General features: G+C 51.7%; 1 protein-coding gene across 1 annotated transcript in view; it reads right to left on the reverse strand.

Moving 5' to 3' along the window:
* The window catches only part of TTC28 (tetratricopeptide repeat domain 28), a gene marked incomplete at its 5' end in the record, with an annotated part of 56,726 nt that overhangs the window by 9,333 nt on the left and 24,420 nt on the right, over window positions 1–22,973 (reverse strand). Inside the window, 10 exons of the mRNA XM_010181796.1 lie at window positions 1–321; window positions 1,633–1,812; window positions 4,493–4,637; window positions 10,440–10,580; window positions 16,039–16,204; window positions 17,961–18,179; window positions 18,612–18,741; window positions 19,031–19,140; window positions 20,708–21,231; window positions 21,592–22,933. The exon at window positions 1–321 is cut by the window's left edge and continues 424 nt beyond it. Of these exons, the coding sequence (XP_010180098.1) occupies window positions 1–321; window positions 1,633–1,812; window positions 4,493–4,637; window positions 10,440–10,580; window positions 16,039–16,204; window positions 17,961–18,179; window positions 18,612–18,741; window positions 19,031–19,140; window positions 20,708–21,231; window positions 21,592–22,933 (3,278 nt within the window). The remainder of the gene's footprint in view (window positions 322–1,632; window positions 1,813–4,492; window positions 4,638–10,439; window positions 10,581–16,038; window positions 16,205–17,960; window positions 18,180–18,611; window positions 18,742–19,030; window positions 19,141–20,707; window positions 21,232–21,591; window positions 22,934–22,973) is intronic.

The raw sequence follows: 22,973 nt of genomic DNA on the forward strand, positions 1-22,973 counted from the left end.
AAATGACCTCTTGCTGCTGGCTGGATTGCTGTCAGTGTTGGGTGTTAGGACCAAAGCAGCCAATTTCCAGGAGACATGGGTGGCAAAATGGACACATTCTGCCTGAGTGAGGGCACTCATGACCCTCTCTTTTGTTGCTGCACCGCCAACTAAGGGCTGGCAGCCGAGTAACTCAGATACCATATACGCTTCCTCTTCTGCAGAGGGCATAGGTCCCCATAGCCACCTGTCCATAACTGCTGAAGGGAGCTTGGGATTTCCTATGACAGCTGCCATTGAGGTAGAACTGGAGTAAGCTGGGGTATTCTTCCTCGCGTGGGACTACACAGAGAAAGAGAAAGAAAATGGGGATCAAAGATCTGTTTGTTATGGTGCTGGTAACAAAATAATCTTGTCTTTGGCTCTAAAGAGAAGCCTGGTTGTCATAATTACAAAAAAACTCTGCCTTTCTTTAGTTTCTTCCATTTAACTATTCCAAGGAACATCTCCATTTGAGTCCAGCCAGGATTTCTATCCCCACATCTTGGGTGAACAGAAAGCAACAACCCTAGCCCAGGTCCCTTTGAGGGCTGTAGCAGACCTGAAAGCACAAACAAGTTCCCAACTTCCCACCTTATGGGAAGACCACTTGTAATCACTCACTGTTTTCTCCCACCTGTATTCAGGGATCAGAACCACGGTGCTGCAAACAACTGATACTGGGCAGAAAAGCCTGATCCCCTCACCAGTAACGCTGACAAGGTTCAGACCCTTTTGCTGCTCCAGGACTGTGTTTAACCCAGGGCAAGCCACAACACGCAGCAGAACGCTGCTCAGATGTGACTTAGGGCATTTTCTTTGGAGACCTGGGCCTTAGAAATGCTGATGCCAATCATCAGCACCAAGACACTTCTGCAGATCTGCATGTGGTATTCGCTTTGCCTTACAGCTTCAGTGTCATGAGACGTCAGTGGCCTTCTCCACACAGCTAAAATGTAGGCAAACATAGCAGAAATGTGGTAGGACAGTCAGCTTGTTCCACACCCCAGGACATGCGAGGACATCCAGATGATCTGTCCTTGTCCTTCCTGGCACGGCCTGGGGCTGTGATTTTTGTGCTGCAGGAACTACATCAAAATCCACCTCACAGCTGCGGAGCCCAAGGTGCTCCTCAGAACCAGGGGCACCTCGGCAGGGTGGGACATTTGGGTGGGACATTTGTGGTTTCTAATCTCATGCTGCTGCTGTTCTGGCCTGCACAGGAACCTGCACCCCACAGGAGAATGTTTTGTAAGGCGATGTCAGACCTTGGAGCCGGGATTCAGCGACTGGATGGACGGCACCGCGATGAGGCTGAAGCGCTCGTACAGGTACTCATTGGAGGAGCTGCCCTTCAGGAGAGCAAAGGGAATGAGGTACAGCTCCCCCTCCAGGACCATTCCTGGCATGGCCTGGGGCTGCAATTTTTGTGCTGCAGGAACTACACCAAAATCCACCTCACAGCTGTGGAGCCCAAGGTGCTCATCAGAACCAGGGGCGCCTCGGAAGGGTGGGACATTTGAGTGGGACATTTGTGGTCTCATGCTGCCGCTGTTCTGGCCTGCACAGGAACCTGCACCCCACAGGAGAATGTTTTGTAAGGCGATGTCAGACCTTGGAGCCGGGATTCAGCGACTGGATGGACGGCACCGCGATGAGGCTGAAGCGCTCGTACAGGTACTCATTGGAGGAGCTGCCCTTCAGGAGAGCAAAGGGAATGAGGTACAGCTCCCCCTCCAGGACCAGGATCAGCTGGCGGTGGCGGCCAACGGGCCCACTGGAGTGCATCAAACCCTGGAAAGAGAAGAGAGACTCGGCTCAGCCCTGCAGTGCCCCAGCCCGCACTCTCCTACATCAGGCACCTACGTCTGTTCAGTATTATTATCATCTTATCCTTTGAAAGAGAATATTCTTTCTGATACAGAATTTCAAAGCAGCAATTTCCTAGATAAGGGCAAACAATCTGCAGACAGATTGAGTGTATGACCTGCGCTTCAAGGCACCTGACGCTGCAATCAACCCAGAATCACAAGTATGTCTGAACAGAAACATCTTATGGATGGAGAAGTGAGGCAGAGAGATTAATAAATAGGGAACACGCAGCTGGGCACAGAAAGTGGCAACCGCTCCCGGTCCCACGTAACTGTGGGAGTTTCACTCTTATTTATCCGGTGTATCGTAACAAATAGTTATCACCCCAGGAAAGAGGAAATTCAAAGCACTGAAAGAGAAAATTCAAAGCACTGAAAGAGAACATTCAAAGCACTGAAATCGCCTCCAGATGAAACACTTGCAGCACACAAAAAGAAGTCTAAAAGGCTCTCATGCGAAACAGCAGTAAATTCCTAAGCAATCCTACACCTTTAAGCTGGAGTAGCAGTCATAGGTGGTTGGCCTAGCAAATAAACTATTCATGTGAAAATGAAACTTTTAGCAGAAGCTTGGGTGAGACCAAGTCCTCAACTCGACACAGTTTTGGAGGTAACCAGTTCAACCAGCGTTGTTCTATTTCTGCCCAGACTGCGTGATGCTCCCAAGGTAACTCTGCAGTGTTTGCTGCAGGACGGAGACGAGGATCGAGAGTGCAGGACCAGATCCTTGTCTCTAGGTTCTCAATTCTTTGGAGAATTTTCTTTTTAAGCCATTTTAATTGCCATCAGATGTAGCAAACATCTGTTTGGACAGGAGAAAAACAGCTCCTCAGGCTGCTCAGCAAATGAAGACAAACCAGCTTGACCCTCTTCCAAGCAGATTTCTGACCCAGCTTCCCATGCCTCCAGACGCTGCCTCTTCCTGATGGCAATGCTGGCTCTTCAAGCAAACAGCAGTAAAGGAAGTGTATTTTTCTAACACATGGCTTACGTTTCATCAGTAGTAACCACCAAAACCTCTGAGGTGCTGGCTAGATACATTCTTCTCGGAATAAATAACATCCACGTCCTACCTCTTTTCTGTTATTTATCAAAAATTACTCACTTTAACATCCCTGCTTTGGAGCACGCTTACTGCAGTTGAGTCCCTGTTTAATAGGGGAGAGAAGAATCTTCTTTCTTTCACTGCCAACACTGAACTACTACGATGAAATATCAACTGGAAACACAAGACTTTTGAAACAAGAGGGGTGCAGAAGTAACCTCAGAAAGTCCTGAAGTTGGACAGGTCGGATAATGAGACGGCGCAACAGAAAAGAAAGGGATGTTGTGCATTTTGAGGGCGAATATTGCTGCTTGTGTGAAGCTTTACATATAGAGCTCAGACAAATGCACTCTGGTCCTCGCACACAATTCTTCCTCCCTGCCTTGCTCAGGGTCTGTCAGGAGCAGACTTCCAGACTGCGCTGGGATGCTCTGACAGCCGACGATTAATTTGAGATACGCCGACCCCACGGCACCAGCAATCAAAGAGTAACCGGGATCTGCAGTCAGTCTCCAGCTTTAGTTCTCAGGCAGCAGCAGAGATGAATGAACGCTACTAAAGAAATAGAAAGATCAGTCTGGCGGTCTCCTCCAAAGGGAGTCTGGAGCAAGTCAGAGACACAAAAAGCAGGTCAGCTGTGAGGGAGAATGTCAAACAGCAGAAAGCTGAAGAGAGACAGTCAGGCGCTTTGAAAGACTTCTTGCCATTTGAAGTGGGAACAAAACTGCTAAAGGACAAGAAAATTTTCATTTAAAAGGCATTAAAAATAGTTGCTGACCTCTTGCTGCTCCTCCTGTCCTCCTCACAGCTCTCATCTCACCGTGGCCCACAGACTGAGGCAGAGACGCAGGGATGCTGACACGCAGCAGCCTCGGGAGCCTTCCTGCGAGCCACCTCTGCTGCATCCCGACGCGCTGCTCACAGCCCCTGGGAGGCCTCCCTGGCACTCACGGCCTGGGCTGAACCCGCACGTGTGCAGCTGAATCTGCTCAGCCCTGCCACTCTGCACAGCCCGAGCTGACACACAGCAGCTTCCCACCAGGGCATTCGCTGCTTTCCAGAAATGTTTCTGGGTCTGTTTGTTTGTTTAATCCATATTCCATTTTACGTGCTGCTCCAGGAGCTTTAGCTGTGAGCATCACCATCACAGCATCTGAGCCATCGTGACACGTGCCTAGTGGAATTTCGAATTTCTACGCAAAACCCCTAGAGTTTTTAGGGTTTTTTCCCCTCACAATGGCTGTTTGTGCATTACAGAAATAGAAATAAAACTATGAAGATCACTTGTGCTTTGTGTGTCTCCGAGAATTAATTTTAGGGTGAACTCTAATAAAGAAGAATCTCTTCAGTGACACAAAGGAGAACCACGGCTGAAGTGGCACCAAGAGCAACCCCCCTTGTTTCCACCTCCCAGCACAACCAGTCCCACCAGCTGCGAAGACCAAGCAAAAACCACCACGCTTCAGATACAATCCCCAAGCTGCCTATTTTTGCTTTCCCAGACTGACAAGGAGTTTTGGTAAGGGAATCTCAACACTCGTCTGCACCAAAGGCTTACTCCTTCCATAGGTCCTATCAGCAAGTCGTAGAGCGCACGGAGCGGGGGTTTGGTGAATGACGTCTGCCTCCTCGGAAGAGACGAAGTTCCCTCCTTACCGGGAGACACGGTGCTGCTGAACAGACTGGTCATGCTCTGACAGCTCCTGTGGGCGAAAGGCAAGAGAGAGGTCAGTTGCCGAAATCCAAGGCTCACTACAGGTTGCCCTGGCTTCTAACACTGAGCCAGACGAGCCCAGACCATCTGAGGACTCTGTTCTGTAAGAGACTTCACGGCAGGGCTTTACTCCTCCATTCGGCTTCACACCACTGTGGACAGTGACATTAGCGCAGGGTGACCCAGCTGCAGACCGCACGTCACATCGCTGCGGAGTTTCTCTGCAAACCCACGCGCCTGAAGCGTTGTTCACGGTTTTTACTGCATTCCTACGTAGAGTGGCTGTGTGCAGGCAAACGTGACAGCCATTAACAATTAACTGCAACCACAGGAAGACTGACACTTGGGGTTTGCACCAACCCATCGAGCATGGTACCGACAGAAATACAACAAGACGTGAGGATCTCGCCTGCGCTTGCTGCCGCTCCTGCGAACGGCTCCATCAAGTCAGACGCGAGAGCTGACCCAGAGCCCATTTCTGACACCCCCCAGGCGGCTCTGGATGTGCCCCCCTGGCACCACCAGCCACCAAACACCGCCACTCATGGCCACACAAAGTTACTGCCCTGCCGAGGAAATGGTGGTGGCCCGTTCTGGTCTCACTAATCCAGCAGCTGTGCTCCCCAGAAAGGTTATCCTTGGCTTGGTGCCACCAACAACCATTTTATGCAGAAAGGGTAACTTTCCAGAAAGTTTTAACAGGTGGGCCTCAACAAAAAGGTGGGGAGGGAAATAAAGACACCCAACAGCAATGCCAGTGCAAGTCTGAAGTGTAACCAGTCACCACTGCAGCTGCCCAGTAATGAACGCAACAGCCTCCAGCACGAGAGGCCACCCGTGAGGCAACACGTGCCCCGTTGTCCTCAGGGCGCCAGATGCATTCAGGGGCTTCCACAAAATCCCCTCCAGATCATGCTCTGATGCTGCTGTGCACAGAAAACCTCCCCTCGTCCCGGTCTCTGAAGCACAGCACTGGTTTGCCTCTCAGACACCTCCCAGCACAGAGCACCTTTGCCAATTTACACAACAGGAAAGCAGCTACAGCTGCCTGCTTCACGACCAAACTCATGCCCTTTGCCAGGATGCAGTGGCCTTTTTGTGAGAATGTTTACTCAGAAGAAACGCCTTGTCTCTGTCCCTTACTTTTACCTCTTGCCTGGATCAATTCTTGGCTATCCACACAGAAAAGAAACACAAACAGGAAGTACTTGCACATCCAGGAAATCAAAATAAAACTCAGCATCCAACAGGTATGTTAATCAATGAGGTCCATATAAATATATATATATATTTGTATGTATGTATTTATATGCCTATAGCAGATATACACACACACACAGAGGCACAATGTCTCATACCAGATGAAGCCAACATGCAGGAAAAGACAAGGAGAGCAGAAATACTGCACTCCAGTGCACTCCTTCGATCGTGGACCAGCCAGGGGCCTCAGACACAGCCTGACCCACACCACTGGACAGCTTCAGGACATTTCTTCCTCCCCTTTCACTGCAGCCAGCCCCCAGACCCAGCTCACACCACACCTAAAGCCTGTTCTCTACAGAAAAATGGGTGCTGCCACCCACACTCCCCACTAACCAGGAATTTACACCTCAGGAGCCAAGAGGAGTAAGGTAAGGATGTAAACGGGACCCTGGTGTCCAGCTGCCCACGCTCTGCCATGGAGGTTCTGGTGAAAGCACGAGTACGCTGCTGCTACCCAGAGCTGCTGACAACTGAGTAGGTGACGTGGGCAACACTGAGTCTGTGGGAGGACCAGCACAGGCTCAGCACAGCACTCCCTGCCCGGCTGCACTGCACGCTCTGCGGTGCTCGGGTGTTTACACACTTCATGCAGCACAGATCTTAAAAGCAGACCAGGAAACACAAACTGAGCTTCCCCAATCTCAGGCATTTCCATTGCCCTGAGCTCTCTGCTCACAGCTCATCCCTCCCGTGTACCCTGCCTGCCCTGCCAGCCTGGAGGGGACACGGGGACACCCCCTTGGACTGGGAACCAGCGTCAGCATCAGCCCAAGCACACCGGCCCTGGCCTTCAGCTGGGAGCCAGCAGGCGGCGCTCGCCAGCCTCACCTTCCGCACCGAGCGATTTTCACGCTAATTTATAGCAGGGACCAGCGGCTTGATTGCTCTAATCAGCACAGCCTCCTTCATCCCGCTTTCACAGCCAAGCAGCTCTAGATTTATCCCTTCACCACTCGGACTGCTTTTTATTAGAAGAAAACCAAGGGAGTATCATAAATCTTTCACATCTCTCGCCTGTGTGTTTGTGTACACAAAGAAGAGTGAGAAAATCCACAGAGGAGGGTGGGCAGAGACTTCTTGCCGCACGCAGAGCAGACCTGGAGCCCTGGCCAGCCCATTCCCCCTCCTCCCAGCCCACTTCAACACAGGGTTCTCCAGGGGTTGCTCAGTGACCTGAGTCCAGGTGGCTTCAGGGTGGCAAGACGGAGACTTTCGAATCTTCTGGCCAAACGCCCCTTCTACAGAGCCAGCGCTGGCTCCTGGGACGCTGCACTGATCATTTCTACCTTGCTCTTGCAATGTAGAGGGGTCCCCTGATTTCTGGAACAGGGAAATCTCTCATTTGGAAGCCTCTGCACAGACTCGGCAGCGTTGCTGATTTATAACCCTTTGTACAAGGCAGCCTGACCTGCGCAAGCAGAGGAAACGGCACAGGCTGGGACTCGGGGCTGCCTGCGCGCATCAGCGTTACCTCTGCTTCCGTCCTTTGTTTTGGAGATGCAGGAACAAAGCACTGGTCCCACCACAGCCCGAGACAACACAGGGGAGAAAGCCCATGGCATGCAAGTCTTGAGCTCAGGCTGATTTCACCTACCCCCCACTCGCAGGGAGAAAATCAGATTTTAATTGAGCAACCCAACACAAGCCTAAGAGCCCCAAGGAGCAGAGGAAACAGAAGCTGTGTAAGACGTGAGCAACTGGGACTATCCTGGGAGCTGTATCAGCAGCACTCAGAGCTACCACCCGGTACCGAGGTCACTGCAGTGTCCCTCAGCACCTCTTTCTCCTCCAAAGTCCATTTCTTCCCAGAACTTCCTTAACTGCCAAAGCCCCACCACATTTTTCGCTTTTCTAAGAAGAACTGCCAAAAAATCAGACTATTTTCTGCTTAAAAGCCAGGTTACCTGATGACAGCAGCCAGAGGACATCTGTCCCAAACCCGTTTGTCACCAGACATAGAGACTGGATGGTTCCCAACAGTCCCAGCATCTCCAGGGCCTCATTTTCTAACATGGGACCTTAACAGCGTGTGCAATTTCTGTGCGTGAGAGAACTTGCACTGGCCCCAGGCCACACAAACCCCCTTGAGGATCCCCAACATTCAAGCACGAGATGTGAACACGCACTCAGGCCCCGCATGAGGGATGCAGGGCCTGCCTTGGCAGTAGGGACAGGCTCTTATTCTCAGCTCCAAGCAGCCGCTACTCCTCTCTGTCCCCCACAGTGCAGAACTCAAAGCAGACGCCGTACCTCCAGTCACAGCTTATGAGCCACAGCTCCACCATCCTCTGAAGCTCTACAGCAGCAACACCACCCCCGGCACTGACCTGCGGCTACAGGAACTCACCCCAGCACCAGCTGGCAGAAAAGCCACGGCACAGAGGTGAGCTGGGGCCTGAGGCTGCAAGATGACAGCTTGTGCTCTTGCTAACCATCAATTCTGTTGCTTAACTGAAGTCTAAAAGCTCACAGCTCCTTGCTAGACCTCTAGATCAGAGCACAGAAACGCTGCGTGCTCCCATTCTGTTTCTTAATCTGCTCTCTTCCATGCAGATTTTCACCTGCTTCCTTCCTGAAGCTTCAGGGTTCCCGCAGGGACGTCTCCTTGTTGTCCCAAGGTCTGTGTGCCACGAGCCACACCACACTGCACAGCTCAATTACAAAGAACTGCACAGCGTAGCAGAAGGCCAGCCAATGCTTTCTACAGCATCCTTCAGTTTGATCACCTATGGCATGGAGCAGACATCAGGTACAGGAGGTATTCAAAGGCCTGGGCAGGACCATGGCACCCACCCTGCAGTCCAGGCTCAGCAGATGTGGCAGCGTCAGCCCTGCCACTAAAGCCCCCTGGCGACCCCGTCTGTGGGCAAAGGTTGGGTGGGCACAGTGGTGTCTTCTCATCCTCTTCATCCCAGTGCTCCTGGCGAGAACATCAGACACGGGTGCTCCCAGTGTTCCTCCTGATGCTTTTGTGAGGGTGCTTCTAATCAAGTGCCCAAGCTGCCCCATCCCTGAACTTCTCCTAAAAGCTGCAAACCAGTTACCTCGCAAGGCACCCGAGGTGAGCTCCCGGCTGTGGGTTCAAGGCACGCACTTGCTCCTATGGAACAGAAAGGCACAGATGCTGCATGGTTGGCCTCCGCAGTGCTCCTGAGGTTTGGCATTCCCTGGAGCAGAATCCCCCCTGTAATCAGAGGGGCATTCTCCTGTCCTGCTAAGCCTGACAAATCAGCAAAACATCTCGGCAATGCTGGGGATCTGTCTGATCCCAAACTCGCAAGCACTCACAGTTCATCACCACTGCAGCAGCCTCAACAGATACGCATGTGGATTCTGGAAAGAAAACCAGGCCGGGTGTGGGTGCCAACAGGCAGCTCTCGGTTTCGTGGGGATGCTGTTACAGCTCACAAGCTCCGGTGACGGCTCACGACGCTGCAGGCTGATCGCATTTTCTTTTCCAGCTGAGAAAGGCCTGGGGTACCCTGCGCTCACAACGCATGCTGGAGCATGGATCCAGCCAGAAACCATGGGCTGCATCGCACAGCCCCTCTCCACTGGGGCAGCGCTAACACTGGAAAAATTCTGTCTTTAATTTTCATTTCAAATGCTTGCCCAAATCAGCACAGTAACGAGAAAGACTGAGAACTGAGCAAGTTGTAAGAGGCAGAAAATGAGAGGAGAACCGCGCAGCTAGCGCAGAGTCCTGCAGCTCTGGAAATGCAGCAAGTTCCCAGCTAATTCCTACAGCAGTTAAGATCAACACAAACAAGCATTTCTGTAAGTGTGTAGCAGAGAGCTCCAAGCCCCACACCTCGCAGTGACAAAACTGAGTTCCCCTGCGATGTTCAGTCAAAACCAGTTCTTGGCCAGGAGAAGAGCAAACTCTGAACGGCTGCCCCTCAGGACAGAGTTACCAGTTAACAACTGCTGACAAGCCCTTGCTATCACCTCCAGCTGTCCAATTCACCTCGAAATGCAAGGAAGATGCCACCCCCTACATCTCCCAAACAAAGCTACCAAGTTCTTAAGTGAAATACATGGTCCTGTCTAGGTCTCTGTGCCTGGAGTCCTTCCTCGCATCCAACCCTTGAGCCTGTAGAACAAAAACATCTCCCAGCAGGCAGCCCCAGCTCCCAGGCTGGATGCACACACAACACGCTGGGTGCCAGTGGGCTCCCAGTCTTGTCAGAAACCTGGTTCAGAGCTGACAAATTCCCACTGCACCACATGAACACAAAGGGACAGAAGAGAAATGCCTACGGGCCCCTTTGCTCAGAAGGGGAGCGTGCTGCCTTATTCCTGACAGAGATGCTGATGTTCTCCACACCTTGCTGTGAAGAATGGATGGTTACTGCAAGCATAAAGGACAGCATCAGTTTGCTGCTCCGTGTCCCCACAACCTGGGGCAATAGGAGGACCACGAGCAATGGCATCAACTGCACCCTAAACCCGTGATCTAGAGAGAAGCCCATCACCAAGACGTCTCGCTCTGCTTGCAGCTCCCCATAGCGCGGTGCTGTGTTCTCACCTGTTCAAGAGGCTGTTCCTGCTGCCCATCCTCAGGAAGCCAGTGGGATCGGTCATTGAGTTCAGCTTGTTATTCATCTCCTCAAACTGCTGGTCCATGATATCCCCAGCTTCGCTCTCGGTTTCGCTGCTGGCACAGGCTCTGCAGGGGGAAGAGCAGGGGTGAAGGAGTCAGTGACGCAAGACAGAGCAACGAATGCTCAGCCAGTTTTAAAGAAAATGTTCTTCAGAAACAACCTCAACCAAACACTGAAAAAGGCTGTCCACAGCTGCCTCCTGCACGTTTTCCCTCCAGCTGCAGGCACGCTCAGATTTGAGTCCTGGCACAGTTCTGAGTAACACTCACAATGAGTATTTGGAGCTCCTTAAAGAGGCAAAAATCTTGAGATCATGAACCCAAGAGAGCAGGCCAGATGCTCTCCCTGAAGAGAAAGGAGTCTGACCCAACACAAATTCAAGCAGACTTTAAAATCCTTCACGTTTTACATTTTGCAAATACGCATTACTCGTCAGCTTCATCAGAGCAGCCCAAAGGAACCATTCCCAGCACAAAGCGAGGGCTGCAGCGTGGAACTGAACCTCCCAACAGCAAAATCCTACGGGAGCATCTCTTCTCCAGGAGCAAAAAAGGGGAAGATGTGCTGCTCTGGAGGTGCAGCCGTCCAGTAAACATGGACCTACAAACACGCACCTACAAACAGGCTTACAGCATTGTTGATGGAAATGGCACTAAAATTTGAACACAACAGCACACAACTGCAGTGCACTTCAGCAAGCCATGAACTGAGAAGCCAAACCAAGGTGTTCACATGGGCACTACACATATTTAAACCCCCCTGCTCTTTGGTGGAGGGCAGAGCGCAGGCTCCAGGGGTGCAGACTCCTCCCAGGGCCTTGGTGTGCTGGGGCAGGGCAGCAGCCAGCAGCACCGTAGGGAAGCACTGGATCCACGTGGGAAAGGGTTTCATAGCAGAGGATGATGTTCACCAACACGGAGCAGACACGATTTGTTTGTTTAATTCCCTGCATAGAATTGCGAAGTGGGGAAAGGGCTTCTGCCTGCGATCACACCACACCAGCCCAATGATCTCTGAGACAAGCATTAATCCCAGAATCCTTAACCAAAACCATACCGCTCCCATCACCGCGAAGAGAAGAGGAAGCTGACATCACAGTAAATCAAACACTCATCCCAGAACCTAAAGACCAAAGGACTCCGATTGCCAGGAAGGGAATCTGTGGTGATAAACGGTTAACAGTCCCAAAAACAGCATCTGCAGATCCGACACATTTCGGTTGTGTGAGCGCGGATCTAGAGGGTGAGGTTCAACCATCACCACATGGAGCCAGATGTAACCTTCTGAATCACACAACTCTGATGCACCCAACTCAGCAGCAGGCGTTTGCAGCACTCAGCGGACCCCATCCTACCAATGCCCTTGTGGGTAACTGCACCAAATGGCAAGCTCAGGTTGAGTCCAGGACGAAGAGCAGGTCCTCATGTTACATCCACCCCGACTGCTGATCACAGGCTTGCTGTGCCAGATCCATCATTTCGGCCACCAACAGCAGCAACTCACAGACTTCCAGACACTGCCAGTGTTTCCTTGCGAGGTCTGCATCAGCCAGACTGCATCCCCAAATCCCTCACCTCACGGGATGACTAAAGCTCATCCTCCCACAACAGCAACGCTGAGCGCTCGGTGCCCGTCCAAAGGAACTGCAGTGTCGTGCTCAGATGAAGGGGATCAAGCACCGTGTTCACCAGCAGCTTTCAGAAGAGCAGCACTGTTTTATTCCAGATCGTTTTGTAGCTGGTATCACCACTTACAGATAATCGGTGTTGTGGTTACCAGAATGTTTACAGACAGCAGCAGAAGCAGCAGAAAGGAAGAGAAAATCGTTGTGCAGCTACTCCAAGGGAACAAAAACCCTCAGGAGGGAAATTAAACCTCAAGCCCCATGCCCTTACCTATCTCCTAGCTGCAAAACCACTCGGATCACTGACGTCGCTTCCCTCCTTGGAGACCAAGGCAGTGAAGCAGAGAAGTTTTCTTCTAGATCCATATTGTCCACGTCAATTCAGAAACCTCATTTGCCTTTTTCCTTATCAACTCTCCTCTCTTGCTTGGGAGACCAATGCATGGCTCATGTCATGTTTTTCTGGTTTGGGGAAGTGGTTTGCTTTCCTCCTCCTTTGCAACCTGGGCAGTCAAATATGGTCACAAATCTGCTTTTATTCTGCTGTCTGCACCTCTTAAGAAAATGCCCTGTGAGGTTTTGGTGCGCTGAAACAGCGTCTTAAAGATCCTGATCTGTCTTCAGTTCGCCTCTGCATAAAGACTCTGGGATTGTACAGCTTGTTTAGATCTTACAAGATTAAATTCATTTTAACAATAACAGGAGCATCTAAAACAATCTCAAGTGACTGCAGAAACCCACACGGAATTTATGCAGCAGGTCCCTGGCAGTTTCTGGGGCAGATTTCCACTAAAAGATGGGGAAAAAAGCATCTTGTGTTCTTTAGGAGACTGACACAGCAGTTATCCTGCTAAAACAACGACTCCAACCGCCCCAAAACACAGCCAAAAGTCCCAAGAGCTCTCAAGCTGGCAGTGTTGTGGACAAGCTCTTTTCTGGTAGCACAGGTGACAAACTTCCCCGTCGAAGCTGGATTTAATGCCAGTAATAGTGCTCAGGTCTAAGGGCACTGTGCAAATACAAACAATTACTGGGAAATGAATTCCCTTCATAATTTGCATGTAAACGTTCAGCCAGCTGCCAAGAATCTCCCAAGCAGTGCACTGATATATACATCTTTGATTTTTTTTGGTCTTATTTTTTTTATGATAATGAGTTTTCTTGGCTAACGACTCTGAGCTGAAATCACGCTAGGCCCAGCCAGTGTCATGCTGCAGATTTTTCTCCTGACAGTTTTAAAAGCGTCACAATTCTTTTCTCAGATGTTCCTGGACAAGCAGGAATAACGGCTGCTCTTCAGCATTTTGTATGCTTGAATGGGAACACATTATTTCTGCTCAGACTCTCTGCTCTTCCAGCTCGTGCACAGCCCGGCCCGGAGACACAGCCCAGACACCAGTGCTCCCATTACCCTGAAAGGTGCCTATAAGAAATCTAGGGAAGAGCTGTTCACTGGGGCATGGAGCAACAGGATGAGGGGGAATGGTTTTAAACTAGAAAAGGGGAGATTTAGATTGGTTATTTGGAAGAAGTTCTTCACTATAAGAGTGGTCGATCACTGGCACAGGTTGCCCAGGGAGGTGGTGCAGGACCAATCACTCAAGATATTCAAAGTCAGGGTTGATGGGGCTCTGAGCAACCTGATCTGGTACCAATGTCCCTGCTGACTGCAAGGGCTGGATGAGCTTTAAAGGTCCCTTCCAACCCAACACATGCTATGATTCTGATTCTACTATAACAACACACTCCAGCCCGTTCCTGGCGACCGTGGCAGCACTGTCCTGTCCCCGCACCAGGGAGGCTCCAGCGCCCTCGCAGCCCTGCAGCAGGGTCACCGCAGTGTGGATGGATCCCACAGCCCCATGCCAAAAGGGTGACGCCAACCTCCTAACAGAGGAGAAGCCAGAGAGGCCCCACCACTGCGACTGTCCCTGCTCACGGCCCTCGTGGTGGCCTGAGAGCTGCTGTGTCCCTGGGAGATGCTGGACGACAGCAGCGGGGTTTGGCAAGGCCTTGGAGGTCGCACACAAACTGTGCAGCGCTGATTCACCACTCCCAGCCCCATGCTCGTACTGAGCAGCTTGGCAGCAGCTCCTCAAAACAATTCTTAGGCTGGCCCAGGCCCAGAGTCGGGCTTCAGGAGCCAGGGGCCAGGCTGGGGAGCCCAGCGTGTGCAGTCCCAGACCAGCAATGCCAGAGCACCGAGGAGCAAAGGTGAGCCTGGCACTGTGCACCGCTGAGTTATCAGACACTTCCTCCCAAATCTTAGCAAATCCAGTGTTTTTTCTGGTACAGGAAAAAAAAAATCTTAGGCAGAGCTTTCTCTTCGGTTCTGTAAAGAAAGGTAAAACCAGGAGAATGTGTCACTACAGACCTAGCCCATCCTGCCCTGCACACCTTTCAGGACACGTTTAGCATCCCAGCATAGACACAGAGTCTGTAACTTACTTTGAAATCAGTGAAAATAACAAAAGCCATCTACCAGGCCTGAGTCCAGAACCAATGATGGCTTCAAACTCCCTTCCAGCATCCGATGCTCCCGTGAAGGAAAAAGCACAGAGAGACTCACTGTGCTGAGCACACACATCCCAGCCGCTCACAGCTTCAGAGCCAGCAAGACCACTGCAACCAATTTCATTGCTGGTACTGGGGACATAACACGACCACGCGTCGCGTTCTCCCTACTAATTTATCTGTGAGACGCTGGAGCGAGCCCTGGGGAAAGCAGCGAGGAAATCTGGTACCACTCGACATAGTTGAAACAGCCGAGGGGAAACTTCAGGCCTGCGGTTACGTCCTCATTTCGATCCGATGGAAAATTCCCGTCCTGTCAGATTAAGTTGTGTGCGCCGAGGGGAGGCAGCCGAGGACGCTGCTGGGGAGCGGATGACAAAGCCGAGCTCGGTTTCGCTGCTGCTTTCTGCACGGCCATTGCTCCGGCGAGGGCTCGTGCCGCTGCGGCGCAGGCCCTGCAGCTGCATTCGCTGCCTACGGTGGCTATTACCAAAGATGAATGAGGATTAATTAGGGGAGCTCAAGAGCTTCCCAGTTGCCCGCAGAACCCTGAGCACAGATCGATCCAAGGATCAATGCCATCATTTCCTCTTTCTTGGCCAATATCACTAACATCAGGCTGTCACCACAGCCGTCACCCTGCACACCTCACCCACAAAGAACACACAGGGACAGGGACATCCCCAACTCTGCTTTTCGGGTGGAAGCATTCAGAGAAAAACCACCCGTGAATAGCAGCACATACACTGTATTTGCACTCATCCCATCAGTAAATCAAACCAAGTACCACAAGAGATAATGAGACTGAGTATAAATAAGGAAAAAATCCTGACTTGTGATAAATCATTGGATTAAAAAAAACGAAGAAACATAGTCCTGGGACCCATCTGAGTAATGGATTGGAGTAAGGTTCCTCCCTCTTCACTGAAATTCATCAGACGGATTAATTCACTGTAAATTATTTACTCAGCTATAACCACAAGGGAACATATTTGGAGGGCGAGTGGAATTCCTATGGTATTTGCAAGTTCTTCATAAGTAAACCTTTAAAAGGGAATTAATTACACTGGAAACTGTAAGTAGGATGGAATCTGTCCATACACAGCCAGACATGGCACCTGCCATCTCATCCAGTCTATGGATTCATCACCCAGCCTACAGGTCAGACCTTATCTGCACGTGCCAACAGAGTTACTCGCAGGAAAACAGCCACAGGTACAAATATAAAGCAATTTTTTGTTGTTGCTGCAATGAAAATTTGCCCCTCCTCTGCCTCTCAGTTCTCAGACTTCTCGCACCATCAGCTCATCCACCCCAGACCGTTATGAATGGCTTTTGGATGGGAGAGCAGGAACCGGGATGTCGGAGCCCCCGCCCCAGCTTACCGGGTGTAGTAGGAGTCCACACCCAGCGCCTCCCGCACGCTGGAGATGTACTGCTCCAGCGCAGAGTTTGTCACCGTCTGCAGGGTGACGCTGCTGGCTTCATGGAAGTCCCCGGCGTTTTCCGACAGGCCGTCACCCAGATAACACTCGTGGAATTTCAGGATTCCTGCAAGGCACCAGAACCATGAGGTTATTTCTATGGGGCAGGAACAGCGCTGCCAGCAACTGTGTAGGAAGGGAGCTCAGCCCCCAGCACTTGGCATTTCCAGTACAACTGGGGCAAAGCACCAGCACTCTGTGCTGTGTCTCCACAGGGCTTTTCCAGCACTCTGCATTACAGCTTTGCTTTCAAAAAATCTGTTTTTGTACTTTGCAGATGATGGCTCCAAGGTACGAAGGCAGAGCAGTGCTTTTATGAGATGCTCAGAGTGCATTTGCTATTGCAGCACTCTCATATAAATTATAAAACAGATCTTTCATCCAAGCACCTACCAGAGTAATTCACATTTCAATAGATACACATGAAAAATACCAATTAATAGCCTCTGATCACATAAATTAAACACACAAGGCTCAAATGCTGAACAAGAGTGCTGTTATTGCAGCAGAACCTCCTCATACCACACAGAGATTTTTCATTTCACTCATATGCATGAAAACACATTATATACAAAAAAAGTGAATTAATGCATAGTAAAATATTAAAAGACAGCATTTCACAATGGATAAAGCAGATAAAGGACACTCACTGTATTTTAAGAATTCAACTATCACTGCAGATAAAACCTTTCCCCACTCAGACGGGCATATCCTTCCTGATGTAATTAATTCTACAGCCTGTGATCAGCAGTAAAAGGCTGCTCTGGATGCCCTGTTTGCCTTGATAGCATAAATTATTTAAACAGTTAAGAAGAGTAGAGGAATAAAGAGTAAAGCAACTCCTTCTGCAGCAACAGCAGCAAATACAGGATCAGCGAAGAGGCTCCAAGGGCACCACCTCGGTGGGATAATGAGGACCCTGGGCTGCCACTGAAGGTGCTCTCTCCATCATTTTAGTAAGCTCAGCTTGATATTAATACCATAGAAATACTGGCACTTCACTGTGCAAACTACAGGCCTGAAGAGCCAATTAGTGACCAGATGCACAGCAGGACAGCACCACCTTACACTTACTGCAGAACGCCCCCAAAGAGCGCATCTCCCAATCACTGTCAGGCATCTGTGAACATTTGCTTCCCTTCCCAAAGCATTTTCAGTGCAATCTAACTAGTGCTTTTTATCTCTTTAGCTTTGTCACGGTGAAGGGCTACAATTATTAAATTATATCCAGAAAGAACTCATGAAAATTTGCAGTCATTGCTTTATTAGATAATGAACAACAGCTGTCTGCAAAAAGCAATCCTCTTCAAATTAATCCTCCTTGCTCCAATGTGATAAGTGTTTCCACATTCATACGAGGAGAATTCAGAGGATCAGGCAGTTCAATGGCATATCAGGAAGCGGGGACGCCCTTCTGTTTTCTGCAATCCACTTCAGTGAATAAATGTCAAAAGCTTTTGGAAGGATAAAGCACAGAAATATAATTAAAGTAGGGAGTCTTACGCGGAGAAGATTCTCACAGAGCCAACATACTTGGAATCTCATTACTGCTCTGCCCTGTGGGAAATACACACAGACTGGAGGTTGAAAAATGGAAATATTAAACACGTGAAACATTTCCATCTCCAGGTGAACATCAAAGCCCTGAATAAGCACTTCTATCTTGTTACTGCTGTGGCCATGCCACAGCTTTCAGTCTACTCAGCTCAAGGGTACTCAATGTAAAGGATTCCCTTGTACATTCACTCTGATTCATTCTTGGCTACAACTGGTAGTCTTTGTATGGCTTGTTCACAGGTTCTTGTTTCCAAAAAGGACCTCACCTGCCCCAGGAGCCAGCAGCCAGCTGTACAGATAACCTGCAGCCAGTGAGTAGTACAGGACAAGTCCCCTTTGGCCATTTACTGTCTCCAGGACCTGGTCAATGGTGACTGGAGAATAGGGATCCGAGTCCTGCTGCCCGGTCTGACGTTCCACGAGCAGGTCAGCAAACGCCCTTGTTCGTCCTCTCTCTGCTACTGCCAATGCTTCATCGTGGTGACCTGAAAAGGCAAAGCCATCCCTCAGACTGACACCAGTGTGGTCTGCAGCACAAGGCACACGAACAGGGACGGCTGTGACCCCAACCCGAGCTAAAAGCTGGGGAAGCAGGGTCACAGCACTCACTTCTGGAAAGAGCAGCCTCTGCACTGGAGTGCAGTCCTATGGATTAACTTGGCTGTGGGCAATAACACGATGTATGGGAAAACGAGCCATGGAAAAGCAAATGAATGGAGGAAGCAAGAAAGAAAATCCAAAGCTGCCAGCTGAAACCCAAAGCAAGACACCCTTATTTCTGTCCTCGCAAATAAATGCTGTGCTGTGCTGGACAGATGAGGAGTGAAGGACGTATCATGAACTGCCTGCCCGCAACCTCAGCTGAACTCTTGGCATGAGCTTGCAGTTCAGGCTCAGCACACGATGGCATCTCTTACCGAGACTGACCAGCACCCGCTGCAGGGCCTGATAGGAGGACGTCTGCAGGTCAAAGAGTGACAGCTTGTAATCCGTGCTCAGCTGGACCTCGTGCCGGATGGTTTCGAACAGTGCCGAGGCCCGGTACAGCTGTGAGGGAAAACAGCCCCTGTGAGTTCCTCACAGACAGCACCAAGCACTGGTTGGAGTAGCCAGAGATCCAGGGCCCACCTACCCTCAGAAGGGCAGCTGTGCCACAGACAGCCCCTCGGGATGGCAGTGTCCTGGCAGAGGGGAGGTGACTTTGGATGGCCTGTGTCGCCTCAGTGCATCACACACCCTGCCCGGGATGCACCAAGCATCTCCTCCCCTGGGGACAGGAATGACCCAAGGGGCTCAGGGCACAGATGCCCACCAGCACAGGGGAACCACCGTGTACCTGGTGCTGAGACTCCTCCAGGTTCCCGCTCGCCCAGAGGGAGAGGCCGAGGCCGTGGCGGATTTTGGCTTCATCTTCCCTGCGTCCCAGCTGCTCTGCCAGCCGCAGCCCTGAAAAGGAGCCAGCGTGAGGGAGGGCCCAAGGGGAGCAGGGCCCTGACAGCCGGCTCAGCTCCTCTGCCTCAGCACCCGGTGGCTGTTGGCTCAGGTGGGTCCTGGTCCCCAGCTCCGTGGCCAGCAGAGATGGCGCAGAGCGGCCCAGCAGCAGGACACCAAGCAGGGAAGCTGCTGCAGACACTCGAGTCGGCACAACAGGAGAGGTGCCTCAATAACACAGACACTTCCATGGACCAACACCTCCCTGCGTGAGTTAAGGTGCAGCCCTGAGACACACACAGTAAGCCCCTATCAGCAAGTTTGGTTTTTAACCCTTCAACACCACAAGGACAAACCAAACCACACTGAGCTGCCCAACTGCCAGAGAAGACACCTCTTGTCACATCACTGGAGCATTTCCCACCGGCTCTCCCCAGCCTTCTGGCAGGCTCTGCATGCTTTATGCACTGAGCCAGAGCAGAGGGAAAGGTCCTGGCATGAAAGACCCGGAGCTCATTTCACTTCCAGCAGCCCCTTTTGTGTCATCCCTGCTTCCACCACACTCCAAACCTCTTGCTTCCATGGGCACTGCTGACAACAGGGACCCCTCTTGGGCACTTCGGGCTCCCACAGATTGGGGAGCAGGCCCTGGCCACAACCACACAGCTCAGCAGCAGCTACCGGTTGCAGGCTTTTCAGGAATTCTGCGTTACACCAGGAGAAGGAGCTGTATTTAATTTCTCCCCTTCCAACTTAATTGAATTCTCTCATCACGCTGGAATCCTGCCAAGGTCAGATTCAGGAAAACCAGACTAACTGATGTAATTAATCCTTCAGCTTCCAGCTTCATACAGATGAGCTACTGCTCATGTCCTCCATCAGAGAGCCACCACCTTGAGCAGATGCTGCTCGCCTGCTGGTATCCCTTGCAGCAGCGCAACTCACGAGGCAGTGCTGGCCCTGGTGCTCAGCAGCAGCAGATGGCTTCAGGACACCGAGGGCTGAACCTCTGTCACCTCCCTGTCAAACACAACCTGTTCTCACTCACAGCTTAGAGGACACTTGCCCACCTGGTCTCACTACACTTGAAGGCAGAAGGAAGAGGCTGGTGGCTATCAGCAAGGCACACACCAGTCTGAGACTGATCAGATCAGAGAGATCCATCACAACCTGATGTGGTTTGTCCTAGGGCCAGTTCTTGGTACGCAATGCTACTTCTAGGGGAGGTTTACACCTTCTAGGCTCGGGCACAAATGAGCTTTATAAAGACTCTGCCACATGTGGTCTGAATTCAAGCTCAGAGCTTGCCAAGACACCTTGCAGGAGGCACAGACCGTGGTTTGCAATGCTTTGTCTGCAGGATGCCAGGAAGGCTCCAGCTGACACCGTGTGCTGACCCCAACAGCCTGCTCAGACAGCTGCTCACAGGGATGCTCAGCAGTAGCTATGGATGTCCGCAACAGCTTCTGCATCGAAGGCCATTGCCAAACACATCCTCCCAGCACAACGCTACAGAGTCTCACTTTCCTCCATCCCTCCAGGCCTCCCTCCTATCCCTGCACCCACTGCCACAGCCTCTCACCCTCCTGCAGGTACATCACCGCCTGGGAGTAGTTCTGCAGGGCATGGTGAGTCCTCCCCAGGCTGCTGTACGACACCGTCTTGGCTACGAGGTCGTTCATCTGCGCCGCGATGCTGAGGTGCTGCTCCTGGTAAACCACCGCCCTCTCATAGGTGCCCAGGGACTCGTAGGTCAGGCCCAGGTTGCCGTAGGCCCGGCCCTGGCAGGTGGGGTTGTTGGTCTCCTCGGCGATCTGCAGGTCCAGCTGGTGGTACTGCAGGGCCGTGTCGTACTCTCCCATCTGCTGGTAGACCCCGCCGAGGCCGCAGGCGGCGTCGCTCTCCAGAGCTCGGTCCTTCATCTCCCGGGCGATGTTCAGCTGCCGCTCCAGGCAGGAAATGGCCTGCTCGTAGTTGCCCAGTTGGCTGTGCAGGCTCCCCAGCTCCCCGTAGGCCTGAGCTTTGTTAAACGCCTCCCCCAGCTCGTGCGCCACCACGAGCCTCTTCTCAAAGCACACCAGGGCCTGCTGCAAACTTCCCATAGCCCTACAAGGAAAGAAACCGGCATTTCTTATGCCTGTTTTCCTTGGAAGAAGACGTTTTGTCATTTCCCACAGAGACCAGCTCAAACCTTTCACAGACAAATGCTCCCCGCCAGCACCTTTGGACCAACCTCCCTCTTCTGTCACCCTACAAACGTATCTTCCTCTGAGGACAGAGCACCACCGGCTTCATTACTCGAGCAGGCAGCACAATCAGCACCCAGAGCACTCTGCGACTCGCTCCTACACCACATCCCCATGCGTGCATACAGCAGCCACACAAAGACACCCATCAGGAACGCTCTGCGTCCATCTGTACATGTACATCTCCTTCTGTCGTCAGAACACGTGCAGCGCTCCTTACCTGTGCCCGTTGCCCAAGCCCCGGTAAGCCTTCGCCTGGTCCTGCATGCGGTTCAAGCTCTGAGCCACCGACAGGTACTGTTCATAATATTTTATAGCTTCCTCAAAATCTCCCAGAGCCTCGTAACAATCTCCCAGGTTCCCATACGCTCGGCCCCGATCTAACACGGATTCATTTCCACTGAGCTGCTGCAGCATGGCCAGCTGCTGCTCAAAGTAGCCGATGGCTTCCTCCATGACGTTCATGTTCATCTTGGTGATGCCCATGTTCCCATAAACCTGGGCTTCTATGCTGGGGTCCTTCAGCTTCTGCCCCAGCTCCAGCTGCTCCTCGTAACACTTGAAGGCCATGGTGTACTTCCCCAGTGACATATACACCGCAGCAAGGTGACCGTGTGCTCTGCACTCGCCCGGCATATCCCCCAGCTCCTGGTACACCTCCAGCTCCTGCGTGTGGTAACCTAAAGCCTTGTCGCACTTCTGTATCATTCTGTACGCAGAGCCCAAGGCCGCATAGGCGCTGGCTTCCAGTCTCCTGTCTTTAACGTGATGGGCTAAGCTCAACTGCTGCTCATAAAATTTTATTGCACCGTTTACGTCTTTTTTACAGACAAAAATATCCCCCAAGTTCCCCAGAGCTCGGAATTTGGCCTGGGAGTTGTTCAGAGATTGGGCCAGGGACAGCAGGTACTTCTGACACTCCTCTGCTTTGCTGAAGTCCATCAAGGCTTTGAAGGCCAGGCCCAGGTTGCAGTAGGCTTTGGCTTGGCTCAGCTTGTCGTGAAGATCCTTCGCCAAGGCGAGATCCTGCTCGTAGTACTTAACAGCCTCCTCGTAGTTCCCGAGGCAGTAATGGGCGTAGCCGAGGTTATGGCACACCTTCCCTTCCCCTTCCATGTCCTGCAGCTCCGGGGACAAGCGCAGGTACTGCTCGTAGTACGGGGCCGCCTGCACGTACTCTCCTCGCGAGCAGTGGAAGTTGCCCAAATTGCTCAGGGCCCGCGCTTCACTCTGGATGTCCCGCAGCTCCCGGGCGATGTTGAGGTGATTCTGGTAGTGCTGCAGAGCGCGGTCGTGGGCGCCCAGCGCTTGGTAGGCGACCGCTAAGTTCCCGTGCGTAGAGGCCTGCGAGGCGCGGTCGTTCACTTCCATGGAGATCTGCAGCTCCTGCCGGTGGTACTTGACGGCCTGGTCGTACATGCCCAGAGCGTTGTAAGCGTTGCCCATGTTGCCGTAGGCCCGGCCCTGCGCCGCGTAATCGCTCAGCTCCTGCGCGATGGACAGATGGGTCTTGTGCAGCCGCAGCGCGGTGTCGTAGTCACCCTTCATCTGGTGAATGATTCCTGAAAAACAACAGGAACCGGCTCAATGAAACGCTCCTCC

This window comes from Mesitornis unicolor, unplaced genomic scaffold (assembly GCF_000695765.1).
Source record: "Mesitornis unicolor isolate BGI_N332 unplaced genomic scaffold, ASM69576v1 scaffold4973, whole genome shotgun sequence".
Lineage (NCBI taxonomy): Eukaryota > Metazoa > Chordata > Aves > Mesitornithiformes > Mesitornithidae > Mesitornis > Mesitornis unicolor.